Source organism: Lepus europaeus, chromosome 7 (genome assembly GCF_033115175.1).
Source record: "Lepus europaeus isolate LE1 chromosome 7, mLepTim1.pri, whole genome shotgun sequence".
Classification (NCBI taxonomy): Eukaryota; Metazoa; Chordata; class Mammalia; order Lagomorpha; family Leporidae; genus Lepus; species Lepus europaeus.
The window spans coordinates 124,439,633-124,459,118 of record NC_084833.1 but is presented as its reverse complement, the minus strand read 5'-3'; the positions used below and the strand labels follow the sequence as shown (position 1 = coordinate 124,459,118).

Here is a 19,486-nt window from a genome sequence, read left to right as displayed (position 1 = left end):
GTACTGGTACAGAAACAGATGGATAGACCAATGGAACAGAATAGAAACACCAGAAATCAATCCAAACATCTAGAGCCAACTATATTTGATCAAGGATCCAAAACCAATGCTTGGAGTAAGGACAGTCTATTAAATAAATGGTGTTGGAAAAATTGGATTTCCACATGCAGAAGCATGAAGCAAGACCCCTACCTTACGCCTTAAACAAAAATCCACTCAACATGGATTGAAGATCTAAATCTACAACCCAACACCCTCAAATTATTAGAGAGCATTGGAGAAACTCTGCAAGATATAGGTACCGGCAAAGACTTCTTGGAAAAGACCCCAGAAGTACAGGCAGTCAAACTAAAAATTAACATTTGGGATTACATCAAATTGAGAAGTTTCTGTACTTCAAAAGAAACAGTCAGGAAAGTGAGAGGGAACTAACAGAATGGGAAAAAATATTTGCAAACTATGCAACAGATAAAGGGTTGATAACCAGAATCTACAAAGAGATCAAGATGCTCCACAACATCAAAACAAACAACCCACTTAAGAGATGGGCCAAAGGCCTAAATAAACATTTTTCAAAAGAGGAAATCCAAATGGCCAACAGACACATGAAAAAATGTTCAAGATCACTAGCAATCAGGGAAATGCAAATCAAAACCACAATGAGGTTTCACCTCACCCCGGTGAGAATGGCTCACATTCAGAAATCTACCAACAATAGATACTGGCGAGGATGTGGGGAAAAGGGACACTAACCCACTGTTGGTGGGAATGCAAACTGGTAAAGCCACAATGGCAGTCAGTCTGGAGATTCCTCAGAAACCTGATATAACCCTACCATACAACCCAGCCATCCCACTCCTTGGAATTTACCCAAAGGAAATTAAATTGGCAAACAAAAAAAGCGGGTCTACACCTTAATGTTTATTGCAACTCATTTCACAATAGGTAAGATCTGGAACCAACCCAAATGCCCATCAACAGTAGACTGGATAAAGAAATTATGGGACATGTACTCTATAGAATACTATACAGCAGTCCGGTCATTTGCGACAAAATGGAGGAATCTGGAAAACATCACGCTGAGTGAATTAAGCCAGTCCCAAAGGGACAAATATCATATGTTCTACCTGATCGGTGACAACTAACCGAGCACCAAAAAGGAAACTTGTTGAAGTGAAATGGACAATATGAGAAACAGTGACTTGATCAGCCCTTTTCCTAACTGTTGATGTACAATTTAATACTTTATCTCTTTTAGTATTTTTTTTTGTTCTACTTAATACTATTCGTTGAACTCTGTGGTTAACACACAATTATTCTTAGGGTGTTTAAATTGAACTGAAAAGTGATCTCTGTTAAATATAAGAGTGGGAATAAGAGAGGGAGGAGATGTACAATTTGGGACATGCTCAATCGGACTTGCCCCAAATGGTGGAGTTATACATGTGCCAGGGGATTCCAATAAAATACCATCAAGGTTGCATATACCAAAGCCATCTCACTAGTCGAAGTGATTAATTTCAGTTCACAATTGATCATACTGATAGGTTTAAGAGTCAAAGGGATCACATAAACAAGACTAATGTCTGCTAATACTAACTGATAGAATAAAAGAGAGAGAGAATGATTCAAAATGGGAAGCGGGATACACAGCAGACTCATAGAATGGCAGATGTCCTAAACAGCACCCTGGCATCAGAATCAGCTCTTAAGGCATTCGGATCTGGCTGAAGAGCCCATGAGAGTATTGTAGGCATGGAAAGCCAAGACACCCTGAAAAAAAAAAACAACCTAAATGAAAGATCTCTGCAAGTGAGATCCCAGCAGAAAGAATGGGCCATCAAAAAAGGAGGTACCTTTCTCTGAAGGGAGGAGAGAACTTCCACTTTGACTATGACCTTGTCTAAATAAGATTGAAGTCAGCGAACTCAAAAGGGTTCCATAGCCTCGGCAACTCATGACAAGAGCCTAGGGAGATTACTGACACCATAAACAAGAGTGTCAATTTGTTAAATCAACAACAGGAGTCACTGTGCACTTACTCCTCATGTAGGATCTCTGTCCTTAATGTGTTGTTCAATGTGAATTAATGCTATAACTAGTACTCAAACAGTATTTTACACTTTATGTTCTGTGTGGATGCAAACTGATGAAAGATTTACTTAATATATGCTAAATTGATCTTCTGTATATAAAGATGATTGAAAATGAATCTTGATGTGAATAGAATGGGAGAGGGAGTGGGAGATGTGAAGGTTGCAGGTGAGAGGGAAGTTATGGGGGGGGGGGGAAGCCACTGTAATCCATAAGCTGTACATGGAAATTTATATCTACTAAATAAATTTTTTTAAAAAAAGCTATTCAAAACAATTTGAAAGGGAGGGAAATTCCCAAACTCCTTCTATGAAGCCAGTATCACCTTGATTTCAAAACCATAAAAAGTTACAAGAAAAGAGAGCTAAAGACCAACACCCCTGATGAACACTGATGCATTAATTCTCAACAAAATACTAGCTAAAGAATTCAACAACACATCAGAAATATCATATACTCGGATCAAGTGGGACTTATCTCAGGTATACAAAGATGATTCAGTATATGCAAATTAATAAATGTGATTCATCACATTAACAAATTGAAGAATAAAAACCATATGATTATCTCAACTGATGCAAAGAAAGCACTTGATAAAATATATATGACTATTCATGTTAAAAGCTTTAAGCAAATTAAATATAGAAAGACCATCCCTCAACACAATCAAGGTAATTTATGACAAACCCACAGCCAGCATCATATGTAATGGGGAAAAGTAGGAAGCATTTCCACTAAGATTCAGAACCAGACAAGGATGCCCACTTTCACCACTGGTTTCAATACAGTCCTAAACTATGAGCCAGAACCACTAGGCAAAGAAAACAAAAGAAATTCACAGGATACAGAAGGGAAAGAAAGAAGTCAAATTATCTTTGTGTGGAGATGACAAGATCCTGTACACAGGAGAACCAAATGACTCCACTAAAAGACTGACAGAATAAATAAAATAGTGTAGTAAAACTGCAGAATATGAAGCCTTCATATACACAGACAGTGCCAGGGCTGAGAAAGAACTTATAACATAGGTCTCTTTCACAATAGCTACACAACAAATTTAAATAGTTTTGTATAAATTTAAGTAAGGAGGTGAAAATGTATACAATGCAAACAGTAAACATTAAAGAAAGAAGACATCAAAAAATGCAATAATCTCCCATGTTCGTGATTGTAAGAATTGATGTCATCAAAATATCCATACCACTGAAAGCAATTTACAGATTCAATGCAACCTCAATCAAAATACCAATGACAATCTTCTCAGATCTAGAAAAAATGATCCTAAAATTCATATGGAAATATAAGACATCCTGAATAGCTAAAGCAATACTAAATAACAAAAACAAAGCTGGAGACATCAGATTTCAAGACATACTAAAGGACAGTTATAATCAAAACAGCCTGGTGCAGGCACAAAAATAGACCTGTAGACCAAAGGAACAGAATAGAAACCAAATGAAATCAGCATATGAAAGTCGTATCTGAACCCCATCTTTACTGCAGCTCAATTAATATCTAAGACATGAAATTATCCAGGTACCCACCCACCAATGACTGGACAAAGAAAATATGGTATATATACACTATGGAATACTACTCAGCCAAGAATGAGATCTTGATTGTTGTAATAAAAAAGATGCAACTGGAAATCATTATGCTTAGTGAAATAATCCAGTGCTGAAAAGACAAATACCATGTTTTCTCTGATCTATGGTAGCTGATGGAGTACAAAAATGCAGATGAGTGAAACTGACATTTTGAGATTTGATCATTGTTTACAGTCCTTGTACCTATTTTATAAACAAATTTCTAAACAATGAAAAATATGTTTTTCAAAGCAGTCATGAAGACAAGCAAAAAATATTAATAATACTTTAACTTTGACAGAATTGAATTCACATTTTCAAGCTTTCTCACAAAGAAAATGCCAGCCCTAGATGACCTCAATAGAAATCTTCCAAATGTTGAAAACATAGTGCATATTTTACACAAACTCAACTTCTGAAATCATTTATGAAACTCTAAACATTAATGCTAAAACTCGCAAAAATTTCTCGACATGAAAAACAATATAAGTCTGAACCAAACTATTTAAGCTACTCAAACATTGGAAATAATCCACATATCCATCAACAGTAGATTGGAAAATAAGTTTGCTCTATATATTAAAGGAATAGTATGCCCTAAAAATTAACAATGATGATCAAAAGAAAGGATATTACTTAAAAATGCATGATTATGACTAAATTTAGGTAAGTCAAAATAAGAAACACTGAGCTACAGTGTCAGGAGGGCAGTTACTTTTGGGGGAAATTCAACCCGATAATAACTGATACCAATTTTGGGATAATTTGTTGATCTGTTCATTCATATTTTCTACATATTTTTCTACATATTTTCTGTGTGTTTACACCTGAAAGATATGCTAACCAACCTCTCTGCCACCAAATAAAAGCAGGTTGAAGAGTGCAATTTATGGTATAGTTCTACTAGAAAAAACGTGTGTGCATGTGGTGGTGGGGTGATGAAACAAAATCATATATATATAAATGAACTGTGGGCAATGTTGCGATCTGAGCAGTAGAGGTGAATTAAAATGGGCAAGGGTTTGAAGAAGAACTTGTTTGAATTTTTTAATTTAGATTCGATGTATTATTTTCTAAATACTGGTAAATTCGGAAAATTGCGGGTTTTTTATTGTTGTTGTTTGGAAGAGAGAAAGAAGAGGAAAGCAGGAAAGGGAAATATTCTCAGCAGGAAATTATGGCTTTCCTTTGAGATAATTAAAAAAAAAACAGTTGCTTAAATGCTAGGGCAGAAGAGGCAGGCCTGCTTACCATTAGGCTCAGGAAGGTGTCCTTGGGAGAAGAGCCAGCTTTTAAGGTCCCCTTGTAGAATGCAGGGCCCACGTAACTCCCTGTGAGAGGCTTCCAGGTGGCAGAGCGGAGTCTGGAAGAAGAGCCAAGGCATCAGAGAGGAAAGCGTTTCCTATCTATCATCTAAATATTGACCTCAGATTGCACACGGGAGCAGGATTCTGTCTCAGTGAGATGGGAAGTATTAAGATTGCATTCACGGGGCCAGTGCTATGATGTAGTAGGTAAAACCACCTCTTGCAGTGATGGCATCTCATATGGGCACCAGTTCGAGTCCCAGCTGTTCCACTTCTATTCCAGCTGTATGCTTATGGCCTGAGAAAGCAGTAGAAGATGTCCCAAATGCTTAGGCCCATGCACCTGCATGGGGGACCCAGAAGAAGCTCTTGGTTGCTGGCTTTGGATCTGCCCAGTTCAGGCCATTGTGGCCAATTGTGGAATGAACCAGTACATGGAAGACCTCTCTCTCTCTCTCTCTCTCTCTCTCTCTCTCTCTCTCTCATTCTGTGTGTGTGTGTGTAACTCTTTAAAATAAAGAAATAAATCTTAAAAAAAAGATTGTGTTCAGGATACATGCTCCATGGTGCTAATCCTGATGCTGAAATACCTGACTACTGGAGTCTGCACCTTAGTTCTTTGAATCGTGGGCTCCGCACTTGCACAGTGAATGTGCTGACATCTCTATGGTACCACAGTTTAGATATAGTGCAAGTCTGTCATCCACAGGGTGGTGAAACATTTAAGATGCGAGGCACTGAGGGGAGATGATTAAATCATTGGGTCCCTAGTCTTGCAAGGGACTAAAACGGCTAATGCTGGTCTTGCAGAGAGGATTACTTAGGAGACTAGGTTGTTATAAACTGAGGCAACCACACATGTGGCCCCCTGCCCACATTCCCACCACATCATGCCCATCCTGAGGCCCTCACCAGTGCCGAGAATATCCTGGTGCTGTGCTATTAGACATCCAGAACCGTGAGCTACATTAATCTCCTTTCTTTACAAACAACCAGGTATTTTGTCATAGCAACAACAACAACAACAACAAAAACTGACTAAGCCAGACAATTGGTACTCAGCACTGGGGTTGTTACTGTAAAGAGGACTGAATATGTGGAAGTAACTTTGGAATTAGGTAATATGCAGTCTTGGAACACGTGGCTGAAAGAGGCTAGAAAAGGCCGGTATTGTTAAAGGAGTTCTGGAGAGATTCTGGCAAGGACTCAGAAAACAAAAAGACTAGGGAAGATTTTAACCATAGTGCTTATAGGAATGGGGACAGTAAAGGTTATGTTGACAAGGTGTCAGAAGGAAACTAGGATTTTACTGTAAGTTAGAATTCAGGGGCACCCTTGATTTGAAGCAGCAAAAAATTTGGCCAAACCGTGCCCATGGGAAGTCTAGATTTAAGAATGATGAAAAAAGACCGGCGCCACGGCTCACTAGGCTAATCCTCTGCCTGGGGCACTGGCACACCAGGTTCTAGTCCCGGTTGGGGCGCCGGATTCTGTCCCGGTTGCCCCTCTTCCAGGCCAGCTCTCTGCTGTGGCCCGGGAGAGCAGTGGAGGATGGCCCAAGTCCTTGGGCCCTGCACCCGCATGGGAGACCAGGAGAAGCACCTGGCTCCTGGCTTCAGATCAGTGTGTTCCCCCGGCCACAGCGTGCCAGCCACAGCAGCCATTGGAGGGTGAACCAATGGCAAAGGAAGACCTTTCTCTCTGTCTCTCTCACTCACTGTCCACTCTGCCTGTCAAAAAAAAAAAAAAAAAAGAATGATGAAAAAGTGGCAGAAGAATTTCTGAATAGCAAAGTGTTCAGGTTGCTGCTTGGCTACTTTTACCCAATTACGTCCACATAAGGAGGAGAAAATGACTTGAAGACAGAATTCATATTTAAACAGAAATAAGGGTATAAAAATTCAGATAATTTTCAGACTGGCCAGGAGAACTGTATAAGTAGCACCCAGGGGCTCCTTGATAAAGAAATGGGATAGAAACGAAGCCTGGTTCTTTGCTGCAAAACAGTGGGACAGAGACCCAGAGGGCTTGTCAGAAACTTTCCAGGTTGTCCCTCTCATCACAGGCCCAAAGGCCTGCAAGTATAGAATGGCTTCAGGAAACAAGCCTTGGCAACTCCATATGCTCAGCCCAAGGCCACCTTGGGATTCTGCTCCCAGCTTTCCAGCAAAGGAAGTTGAAAAACTTGAGTGTCCACGTGGTGCTAATGCTGCCGTTGTGCAGTGCAACTGTTAGGTAACATAGTAGCTTCCACTAAGGAGTCAAAGAAAAGCCTGAGGCCAGGTTCCCACAAAGAGGGAAGCACTGCATGGAAATCTCCATTAGAATGTTTCATGGGGTCACCAGCCTCGAGACCGCAGGGTAGTAGAGCCAACAGCAGCACGCGACACTGCTCTGGAAAAGCTGCAGACATCGGCATGCAAAGACAGCAGGAAACAGCCACACAAACTGGGCCAGCAATTCCACAACAGCAGGGCTGCCATGGGCTGCCATGGGCTGGGGGACCACACCTCCACCTCAGTGTGTACAGGATGCTTGATCTTAACATGCAGTATGTGCCCTGCTGGACTCTAGTCTCAGGAGAGACCTGGGGCTCCTTCATATTTCCACTTCTCTGTGGGAATAAGAACCCCTATCCTAACTCTGTCCCATGATTATACAATGGAAGTATATAACTCCTTTTATTTTACAGGTTCATAGCTGGAAGGAGTTTGCCTCTAGATGAGTCTCAGCTGGAACTTTCACCTTGGAGTTTTGACGGATGCTGGGAAAAGCTAAGATCTGGGGAACTCTGACATGGAGTGAATCAATCTATTTTGCATTTTGAGATGGACATGAACTTTAGGGGTCAGGGACAGAATGCTACTGTGATCCCTAAATTTCCCATGTGCAATATAAAGGTGGTATAACCTTTAAAAGGTGGAGCCTAGTGAGAGATCATTCCACCATGGAATGATCCTCTTCGGAAGCGATTAATTCTGGATCCATAGCATGGATTGGTTTTAATGAGAATTAGTGGTCATCCACCTATTTGGCCCTTCTACACATACTTCAATGTTATTGTACTGTCCACCAAGAGGACCAGATGCTAAACCCATGGGCTTCTGCCTCCAGAACTCTTTTCTTTACAAACAGCCTAGCTTCAGAAATTTTATTAAAGCAACAGAAAATAAACTAAGACAACTGACACTGAAAATATCCATTGGAGGTAAGAAGGAGCATACCTCTTGAAGAAGTTCATTTTCATCTCAAGGGGATAGATGGTAAAATCCTTCAGGAGAACACTATCAATGCTAACAGGTCCAATTAATCCTGGAGAATGGAGGCAGAGAGGAGAAAGTGAAAAAGGATTGGGCAATCAATGTGGGACAAAAAAAAAAAAACACAAACATGCATATGCCCTCATAACCAGGGTGCAACCACAAAGGAAAACACTTGTCTGAAACGCTGTGGCTAGAGGAGCCAAAGTTCCAAACTTAGTATGCAACTTTGCCTAAAATCCCCAAAGGAGACTGGGCCCTGCTACTGAACAAACCAGCACCCAAGATAATGGCTCTACTTTCCTAACTTTAGAACTAAACAAGGCAGAACAAGGAAGTGGAAGACGTTTACATTCTAGAACTTCAGCATCACTGCTGTAGAGTTCATTGTTATCCCTGAACTCCAACACAGTCCAAATATTGGGTTCCAAGTAACTGAAGAGAAGCTAAATCTTGTTTCTCAAAACCATAGCCCACCTTTATTTTCATACTGAATTTTCCATGAAAAATTGATTCGGCCTTGATTCTCCACCAGGATCCTCAAATGTTGACACTTCTGCTTGGAACAGAAAGGTTTATGGAGACTACATGACCATGCAGGGCTCTATGGATCATATTCACTTCCTCAAGTTACAGATAAAAAGATAAGCAGTTGGAAGGAAAAGGAGCTTACAGAACCCAACACTCAACCCTCTCCCAAAACGTCCTCTTTGTATTTTCTCAGTACTCAACCTGCTGCATCTCCTCAGCTGATCTTATTAAGAAAGACAGACTCATATTTTCTTTTGATCAGAGACCCAAACAGGGACTCAGAACTGACTCAGTATAATGGGGAAACGCCACTCATGTTTAAACAGCTGCAGTGTAGGTCCTGATGGACCAGGCCCTCGTATATGCATTATGCTTATGGTCCTTCATCCTTCTGCTGAGGGAGGAGTAACACCCAGGGTGGTGGGAGAGAAAGGAGAAAGTCTGTGTGAGGACCAGGTTATTTTTGCATCTGAGGAGAGGGTTTAGGGTACCACCTGACCCCAAAATTACATACCGTGGATTTAGGAATGTCCATTATTTGATTATACTCATCTAAAACTCCTACTATTGTCTCATTTAAAAACACCTGCAAAAGAAAAGCCAGTGTTAGACTGATAGGTTCACCTGAAGAAAGGGAGAAAAGTGGCTGTGGTTTAGGCAGGAGATCTTTATGAAAACAGGACTAGCTTTGAAGCTCACAGATGTCTGGAAGCTAGCTGTCAGGTTGCAATAGCATTTCACTTAGGTAAAGAAAAAAACAAAGTATTTTTGGATTGACTTTGTATTCCCAATACCACCAAAAGGTAGTAAAGTGCACCAATGACTAAGTACCCTCCCCATTGACAGAGATATGCTAATTTTTTTGCGTACCTACCAGAGCAGCCCACGGACACCTACCTGTGCTATATCTGCAGCATTAGCATGGAGACGGCCTCCAGAGCAGATGGGAGTCTCATAGAGGGTGAATCCAAAGGACTGGCCACTTCCATTGTTTATAGGAAGATTCTCCATATTGATTGGAATATTTGATTTGACTGGCTATGAGGAAGACATGGCAAGAACCACAATTATGAGAAGCCAGAAGACTTCCTTGTCATCCTTTTGTTTTGTTTTGTTTTACCATGAAATGGTCCCCCAGGGTTATTTGAATGGGAAATAATAGGATGGGTGCTATGTAATAATACTCTTGGGCTTTATATTTTCCCTAACAAGGAGAATCAGGAGAAGGGGAGTGCACAATGAATAAGAAACAATTACTATAACCATCAAAACTGATCAACAAAGTAAATTGTATTCTAAAGTAATTGAAATCAAAGATAAATTATGTAGAAAGCAAATATTCATTTAGCATTCTAAATGTGAAAATGACTACTTTTTATGTAAGATAGTGATGGTTAAGCTGAAACCAGTGTAAGTACAAGAGTTGGTTTTCAAATATTTTTTTTTCAAAGTGGTACAGGTAGGTGGTCTAATTTGAAAGGGAGAGCAAAACCCCCAGAACTTCAGGGTCTTGGCCTAGTTGATGGTTAAGGAAGACAGATGCTTGATGTCATGGATTCAGAAATAGGAAGCACAGGACTTTCTTATATGGATCCCACGTGAATCATGAAGCCCCAAACAACAGCATGTGCCAGACTGATTCATCTCGGTCAGGAAACAGGATATTCCACTCTCCAGATACTCCACTTCTCACACAGACTTCTTCATAGCCCACATGCAAGGAGCTGATGTCTCTTGTCCACAGTTCCAAGTGTGGACAAAATGCAGAGGATTATTTTCCACACTTCCAAAAACAAAGCTCCTTGATAGAATCCCTACTCAATGGCCCAAGTCCTTCTTTAGCTTCTTTCTAATTGCCACCCCTATTCCAGTGCCCAGAAAGTACTCACTTCATTTAAGTACTCTAGGACTTCCCACAGTGGCAAATAGTGTAATAGCTTTACAGTAGGATACACAGCCTTGGGATTAGTGCCAGGTAGTTGGGGCAGGGGAATTTCTGCAACGAAGACAAGTCACAGGGTGAGAACTGTCTGAAACATATACTGTCTTCTCACAAACTCTCCACCCCCTCTATGACAACAAGTGACAGGAGTCATATCCTGAAATGTGCATGTGGTTCTCCAAAAGTGATGATCAACAAGCAACAACTAAGTGACACTTGTTGAGTGGTTTTGTATCTACACACACCTTACAGCCCATGATGGGCTCATGTTGCCTATTACAGTAAGAGATCTCAAGGATCACTTTTTACACTTTTTGTCAATGTCATACTTACAATGTCATACCTACCTAGTTTCTAGCTGTTAGTAGGTGATTAAATTACTTTGTTTGAATAATAACGATTAATCAGAGTGGTTTTTTGCTATCGTATAGGGGTTAGTGTGTCACACATGGCACTGAGAGCCTTACAAATAGGAGCCTATGTTGTCTTCAGTAATAATAGGGAGACCAGCATCTTTATTTCCATGTCTCATCGAAGCAACTTAGATGCAAGGGCTTTGAAATATTCCTCTAAAATCACAGTTTTTAAGTGGGAAACACAGGATTTGAACTTAAGATTGCCCTTGCTCTCACTCTTTCACAGAATGCAGACACCCCATGAGGAGACCCAGCTTCCAATTAAATGGTTACTGAGTACCTGAAGCAGATCGAAGGAGGTTCCGAAGTCCGTAGTATTTTTCAGTGTAATCTCCGGCCTCTGACAGCACAGCATCATAGTCTGTAAAACGCCCAGGATTCAGTCTGGGTCATGTAGCCTCTACACAATATCCTTTGTAGCCAGGGATGGGATGGACACAGAAGGAAGGTATATCTCCCTGTCTCCAGAATGTCTCACCCCAGGCTAGTGATGGACATTTAATACCAATGTAGGAATACCCCCACTATTCTTTCTGGGGAACTGCATATGCAATAACTTTGGGATTACCCTTCCATTTCACCTTCTAATGGATGTGCTTTCTTTGCTCAATCCGAATTCCTCAGCTCTGCTCTCTGGACCTAACAGCAACCATCATTTTAGCTTTGAGACCCAAATCAAGGGGTCAGTGGACAGAATGAGAAAAGCAAAACTGTAAGTCCAAGGCGGCCCCTTCTACTGGAATGACAGCCCAGAAAATAGGAAGATGGACATGAAAATCCTCAATGCACAGCATCAGTCATAGGCTAAGACCTCAGTTTTCCAGAATACTTCTGGAGCATTCTTCATGAAACTCCAGCCTCATCAGTGCTGGGGAAGTGACCACTCCAACAAATACTCGCCATAGCTGGTGACAACACCCTGATGCTTCTCATTAGTATATGCAGCCCCATTCATGAAGCCAAAGTTGGTCCCACCATGGAACATGTATGCGTTGAAGGACAGTTCACGTTTGATAAATTCAGACACAGTTCTTTCAACCTCTGTGAAGGGAGAAGACAAGAACATAGACAAAATCAGAAGTTATTAGAAGGCATAAGTCTCATTTTAATTCTTGTCATTTCCAACTCCAGCCCACAATAAGCTAATTATTTTGTCAATCAACCTCCATGAATATTCTAACCAGAAAACAAAAGAAATTGTACAGAAATGCTGTGTCAAACCATTCCTGTCAATACCAAAAGACAAAATATTTTTGCCAAGACTGACATGCTTTGACTCCTACTTACATCACTTAAATGATAGCCTAAGAATTCTTATGTTCTATAAGTATCTAATTTTTATTAATTTTTTAAAGTTAGCATACACTCACTGTTATTTCTAAGATAATAACTCTCAGGACAATAATTTTGATCACTGTTAATGTCCATAAGAAGCTCTTTTCAAACTTCAGCCACCAAATCCATCATTCTGCCACCATGTTTCAGCAGATACACTGCCCTAAAAAGTAGGAGGGTCAAAAGTCAGTTAGATGTGGCCGGCACCGTGACTCACTGGGCTAATCCTCCACCTGCGGTGCCGGCACCCCGGGTTCTAGTCCCGGTTGGGGCACCAGGTACTAGTCCCAGTTGCTCCTCTTCCAATCCAGCTCTCTGCTGTGGCCCAGGAGGGCAGTGGAGGATGGCCCAAGTGCTTGGGTCCCTGCACCTGCATGAGAGACCAGGAGGAAGCACCCGGCTCCTGCCTTCGGTTCAGCACAGCGCCAGCCATAGCGGCCATTAGGAGAGTGAACCAATGGAAGGAAGACCTTTCTCTCTGTCTCTCTTTCACTGTCTATAATTCTACCTGCCAAATAAAAAAAAAAGTCAGTTAGATGTGAGAGTTAATCCTGGCTGAACTTTCTACTATTTCTGTGACTATGACATTAAGAAATCTACTTTCTCACTCAAAGCCTCTGCCTCCTAGTCTGTTAAATGTATGTTCCTAGTACCTCACAAGATTGAAGAAAAAAATAATTAATGAGATGCTCTATGGAAGAAACAAGGCACAATGCCTGACATAGAATTGACCACAAAGCCATTGCTCAGTTGTTATAATTGTGGTGTTACTGTAGTTGGTACTATTGTGTTCAATGGTAGTGTTATTAGTGCTATTATTGATAGTAGCAGTGATGATATTGTACTTGCTCTTATTTTTGTTATTTTTGTGTTTTGTTGTAATAGTGCTTTGTTCTTGGTATAGGTGTTGCTGTTATTGCTATGTCTGTTGGTGTTGTAATTTTTGATGGTAATATCCTTATCGACATTTTTGTTGTGTCATTTGAATTGGTGTAATGTTGCACCCTGTGGTGTTGTTATTGTTGTTGATATTATTATTGGTACTGAGGTTATTGTTTTCACTGTTGTTGTTTGTTATATTGTGGTTGATGCTATTATTCTTGGTAGTGGTATTATGTTACCTGGCATCATTTTTGTTGCTGGTAATAGTGTCATTATTGGTTGATTATTGATGTTTGCATTGGTATTGGTATTGTTTTTACAAATGGTGCTGTAGACATAAGTGAGACTTAGCCAATCCACCACCTTCTTTAGATAAGTCAACTTTTCCTTGAACTTTCCATGACTGCCTTGCTTTGTCTGTGCAGATTTATCTTATCTTTTCCATAACACCTGTTTATTACTTCAAAGCACCTGTCACATGTAGAACTAGATATTGTTGTTTTACATTTTAATTATCTTCCACCTCCTCTAAATTATAAGCTATATGCAGGGTAGGAATAATGTAATTTGTATTCACCATATAAATATTCAAGGCCTAGCTGAGTGCCTATAATTAACAGAAGGTAAATAAGTATATGTGAATTATTAGCAGAGACTTGTATAAATAACCTAAGACTCGGGGCTAACTCTACACGGTGTAGGACATGGCAAAATCCTTACCAGATACTTTCGGAAACCTTTGTTCATCTCCCCATTTGCTGTACCAACCAACCCAGTATTCCATAATCAGAATGGGCTTATTTCCCTAGAAACAAATAAAATCAAGCACTAAGTTTAACAACAAAAAAAGAGAGAGAAACCATAAGCACTAAATACAGCAGATGAGAACTTGTGGATCCCATGCATGCTACATTTTTGTCCAATTCAGAGGTTTCCTTTTTGATCCACACTTCTTCACTTCCCTCTCCCCAATTACATCTTTGCCGCCATACATAGCTTTGGATCCTATATTTCACCTCTGTCTACTGATTCCTTCTAGATTCATGTGCCTCCCTGCTGCATATGGATAGCAGCACGCATGATTCTACTTGTACTATCCTCGGCCATCGTGGAATCAGGTTTGAATACACAGAAACCTGACTGTAATTCTTATGTGGAGACTGAGGCATAAAGGTCTCTTGTGTCTCAGGGGACAAAACCAGCACCCAAATCCTGCTGAAAATAGATATTTACCATGCTCAAATTTGGTGTCACCCTAGATTCTCGCCCCACCCTTTAGCACTGACCAGAGTACCTTAGCACCAACCAGAACACAACTCTAGAAAATCACTGAAGGAGAAGACACTCCACTAAGGCACAGAGGCATTGATCAAAGATAAAACCCAACAGGGGAGAAAACCAAAAACTATTTCCACAAATGCTTAAAAATAAATGCAGAAATACAAGACACAAGAGTGAGAAAGAAAACATGACTCCCTCAAAGGAACACAACAATATTTCAATATTAGAATGTGAAGATGAAGAGATTGATGAAATGCCTGAAAGGGAATTCAAAAGAACTCCGAAGCAGTGAGAAGCAAATTCATGAGTTAAAGAAATCCTTACATGACTTGGATTTTTCCTGGGAGATTGATATTTTGAAAACAAACCAAATTGAAATACTAGAAATAATTCACTAAGTCAAATAAAAAAATACAGTGGAAAACCTTAACAACAGAGTTGGTGAGGCAGAAAAAAATAATATCCCAGCCAGAAGACAAATCTTTGGAAATACCTTACCCAGACAAAAAAGAAATTAGAAAAACTAAAAACAATGTTGGAAATGTACAGGATACTATCAAATGACCTAGCATATGGGTTTTAGGAGTTCCTGAAGCTGTGAAAAGAAAAGATGCATTAGAAGGACTATTTAGAGGAATAGTAACAGAAAAATTCACAAATTTTGAGAAAGAAAGGGGCAGCAGTCCTAATAGAGATGATCAAAAAAGATCTTCACCATGATTCACCATGATGCATTGTAGCCAAACTTTCAACAGTAAAATATAAAGGAAAGATTTTAAAATGTGCATAAGAGAAATGTCAGATTATCCCTCAGAGGATGTCCAATTAGACTCACAGCTGATTTCTCATCAGAAACCCTACAGGCTAAGAAAGAATGAAGAGAGATAGTCCAAGTCTCAAAAGAAAAATGCTGTCAACCCAGAATACTGTACTCTGTAAAGCTCTCATTTATGGATAAAGGAAATAAAGACCTTCCATAACGAACAGAAATTCAAAGAATTTGTTACCATTCACCCAGCCTCACAAATGATGCCTAGTGATGTATTACACAGATAAAGGCAGAAAAGTAGCCTTCATTGTGAAATAATGTGAAAGCAGAAAGTCACCTAAGAAAAGTATAAAAGAAATCCAAAGCAATAAACAAGAATGTTTACAGAAAATTGGCAGGGCAAATTTGTTACTTATTTTTTTTTTACGGCATAAATATTGGTTTGTAATATCATAATTATGTTTTTAACATTACAACTGATAATGACATCACAATGATGGATTTGTACATTTCAATAGATTTGGACATTACAATGTTTTTAGAACCTTAGAATTGATTGCGATATCACAATACTATTTTATGACATCACTTTGATGATTTACATCACAATTGCATATGAGAACACTGTTGATTTATGATATCACCATTGATTTTGACATAAAAATTGTTTGACGGCATGATGGTATATGGCATCACAATTGATTATGCCATTAAAATGGTCATTTTATTATGTCACAGTGGTTTGATTATGCTTTCACATCATTGGCTTATAACAATGGTGGTTTATCATATCCAAATTGATTATGAATCAGAAACATGATTATGAAATCATGATTCTGAAATAACACTGATTGCTTTACAACACCACAATATTTATGTGATGCCATGTTTGATTTTGACATTCCAATTTTTTAAAAATATCACAGTGTTATAAAATTGTTTAGGATAGCATAATGGTTTTCATGATGTCACAATTGAATTATACATCCTTCTGAAGTTTATGACATCACAATTGGTTGTGAAGAGACATTGTTCGATTCGTGAAAACCCCATGGTGGACTTATGTTTTAATGATATTGGTTTATGGTATCATGGTTTATTTTGAATTGACAACCATGACTTATGGCATTGCAATTACATTTATTACATCACAAAGATTGGAATTTAACCTCCCAATGGTAGGTTTATTGTATCACAATATTGGTTTATGACATTATAATGGTTTTACGACATCATAATTGATTTGGAACACAATTGTATTATGATATCAAATTGATAGATTCATGACTTCACAACTGTTGCTTTTATATCACAATTGATTTTATGGCATCAGAATAGATTATGACATCCCAATGATTTTTAGAATATCCCAATTATTACATAATATTGGTGGTTTATGATATCAAAAAGATGACATTGCAATGGTATTATGACATCACAATAGATGTCAATATCACAATTGTATTTATGAAATCACAATAGCAATTTTATGCCCTCAATTGTTTAATATAGTACAATGGTTTTTGTGACATCACAATTATGGCAGTATGCTATTAGTTTATGAAATCACCATTTATTTTAATATCATGATTGTTTAATAGCATGATTGTTTATAGTGTTTTATGACCTTATCATTGATTACATCACAATGGCAGTTCTTAAACTTGAGAATTTATTTGTGTTTGTGTTGTAATAAAAATGTGTTTAGTATCTGTCCTCAGACTCTGGTGCAAGTATATTAAGGGTTCAAATAAATTATCAATAGTAAACTTGAATGTAAATGGCCTAAAATCATCAATTAAAAGATATAGCCTGAACGGATTAAAAAACAAGACCCATTTATTTGCTGCCCATAAGAATCACACTTCACACCCAAAGATACATACAGACTGAAAGTGAAAGGATGGAAAAAGTTATTCTATGCTAATAGAAAGCAAAAACCAGCAGGTGTAGCAATCCTAATATCATACAAAATAGATTTTAACTCAAAAACTGTTAAAGAGACAAGAAAGGGCATTCTTCTATCCAGTGCATAGAACTTTCTCTAGAATAAACCACATATTAGGCATTGAGCTAGTCTCAGCAAATTCAAAAAAATTGAAATTCTACCATGCATTTTCTAGGATCACAATGGAATGAAGCAGGAAATCAGCAACTCAGAGATCTATAAAATAAATGCAAATACATGGAGACTGAACTAAATGCATCTGAATGAACAGTGGGTCACAGAAGAAATCAAAAGAGAAATGAAAACAAAAGAAGATGACAATATAACATTATATCCCAAATACTATGGAATACAGTAGAAGCAGTGTTAAAAGGAATTTTTATAGAAGTTGGGGCCTACATCAAGAAATTGGAAAAGCATCAAAGAAATGAGGTATACATGCATCTCAAGGATCTAGAAAATCAAAAGGAAACAAAACCTAAAACTAGTAGGAGAAAAGAAATAATTAAAACTAGAGAAGAACTCAACAAATTTGAAACCAAAAATATACAAAAGATCAGCAAAATGAACAGCTGATTTTTTGAAAAATTAAACAAAATTGACACACCATTGGCCCAACTAACAAAAAAAAAGTACAGGGAAGACCCAAATCAATAAAATTAGAGATGAAAAGGAAATGTAACAACAGGCACCACTGAAATAAAGAACATCATCAGAAATTACTATGAGGAGCTGTATGCCAACAAACTGGGAAACCCAGAAAAAAAATGGATAGATCCATGGACACATACAACCTACCTAAATTGAACCATGAAGACATAGAAAACCTAAACAGATCCATAACCAAGATGGAAACTGAATTAATATAAAGACCCTCCCAACAACAACAACAAAAGCCCAGGACCAGATGGCTTCACTGCTGAATTCTACCAGACATTTAAAGAACTAACTCCAATTCTTCTCAAGTTATTCAAAGTAATTGAAAACGAGAGAACCCTCCCAAATTCTTTCTCTGAAGCCAGCATCACCTTAATTCCTAAACCTGAAAAAGATCAATAGAGAAAAAGAACTACAGACCAATTTCCCTAATAGACATCGACACAAAAGTCCTCAAAAAATACTACCCAATAGAACACAACAACACATCAGAAAGATCACTCACCCAGACCAACTAGGATTTATCCCTATGGATAAACATTTGCAAATCAATCAATGCAAAAAATCACATTAATAAACTGCTGAATGAAAATCACATGATTATCACAATAATTATATATTATATATTTATATATTTTTATATATTTATATATTTATATATTATATATCTATATATTATAGTATTATAATATTATAATGTATTAATATATTTATAATAATATAATGTATAATGTGTAATATAATATAATACATAATTGTAATATATTAATAATATATAATATATTATATTATATATTATATACAATATATATTATATATTATATATTATATTATATTATATATATTTTATATATAATATATAATATATATTATATTATAATATAAAATATTATAATATGTCAATAATACAATAAAATATAATATTGTAATAGTATTATATTATATATTCATATATTATAATAGATTATATAATGCATATTACATAATATATTATAAATTATATAATATAGTATATATTATATAATATATTAATATGTATTGTATATTATATGTTATATAATTTATATTATATAGTATATAATATAACATATATTATATACTATTATATATAATTATATTATGTATATAATATATTACATATTTTTATATATTATATATTAGATATATATTATATATTATAAAATATATAAATATATAATATAAATTGTAATTATATGTTTATATTATATATTTATATTATATATTATACATGTATTATATATTGTATTATATATTGTATTATATAACATATATAATATTTTATGTATTCTATATAATTATATATTATATATATATTATCACAGAGAAAGCAGTTGATAAAATACAAAACTCTTTCATGATAAAAACTCTAACCAATTTGGGTATAGAAGGAACATTCCTCAACACAATTAAGACAATTTATGTAAATCCACAGCCAGAATCCTATTGAATGGGGAAAA

General features: G+C 37.4%; 1 protein-coding gene across 1 annotated transcript in view; it reads right to left on the bottom strand.

The window, feature by feature from the left end:
- The window catches only part of LOC133763990 (beta-galactosidase-1-like protein 3), a 73,875-nt gene that overhangs the window by 18,851 nt on the left and 35,538 nt on the right, over positions 1 to 19,486 (bottom strand). The window contains exons 10-18 of the mRNA XM_062197655.1: positions 14,074 to 14,158; positions 12,037 to 12,177; positions 11,417 to 11,497; positions 10,668 to 10,774; positions 9,676 to 9,816; positions 9,293 to 9,364; positions 8,725 to 8,803; positions 8,212 to 8,299; positions 4,932 to 5,043 (exon numbers count right to left, since the gene is read on the bottom strand). Of these exons, the coding sequence (XP_062053639.1) occupies positions 4,932 to 5,043; positions 8,212 to 8,299; positions 8,725 to 8,803; positions 9,293 to 9,364; positions 9,676 to 9,816; positions 10,668 to 10,774; positions 11,417 to 11,497; positions 12,037 to 12,177; positions 14,074 to 14,158 (906 nt within the window). The remainder of the gene's footprint in view (positions 1 to 4,931; positions 5,044 to 8,211; positions 8,300 to 8,724; positions 8,804 to 9,292; positions 9,365 to 9,675; positions 9,817 to 10,667; positions 10,775 to 11,416; positions 11,498 to 12,036; positions 12,178 to 14,073; positions 14,159 to 19,486) is intronic.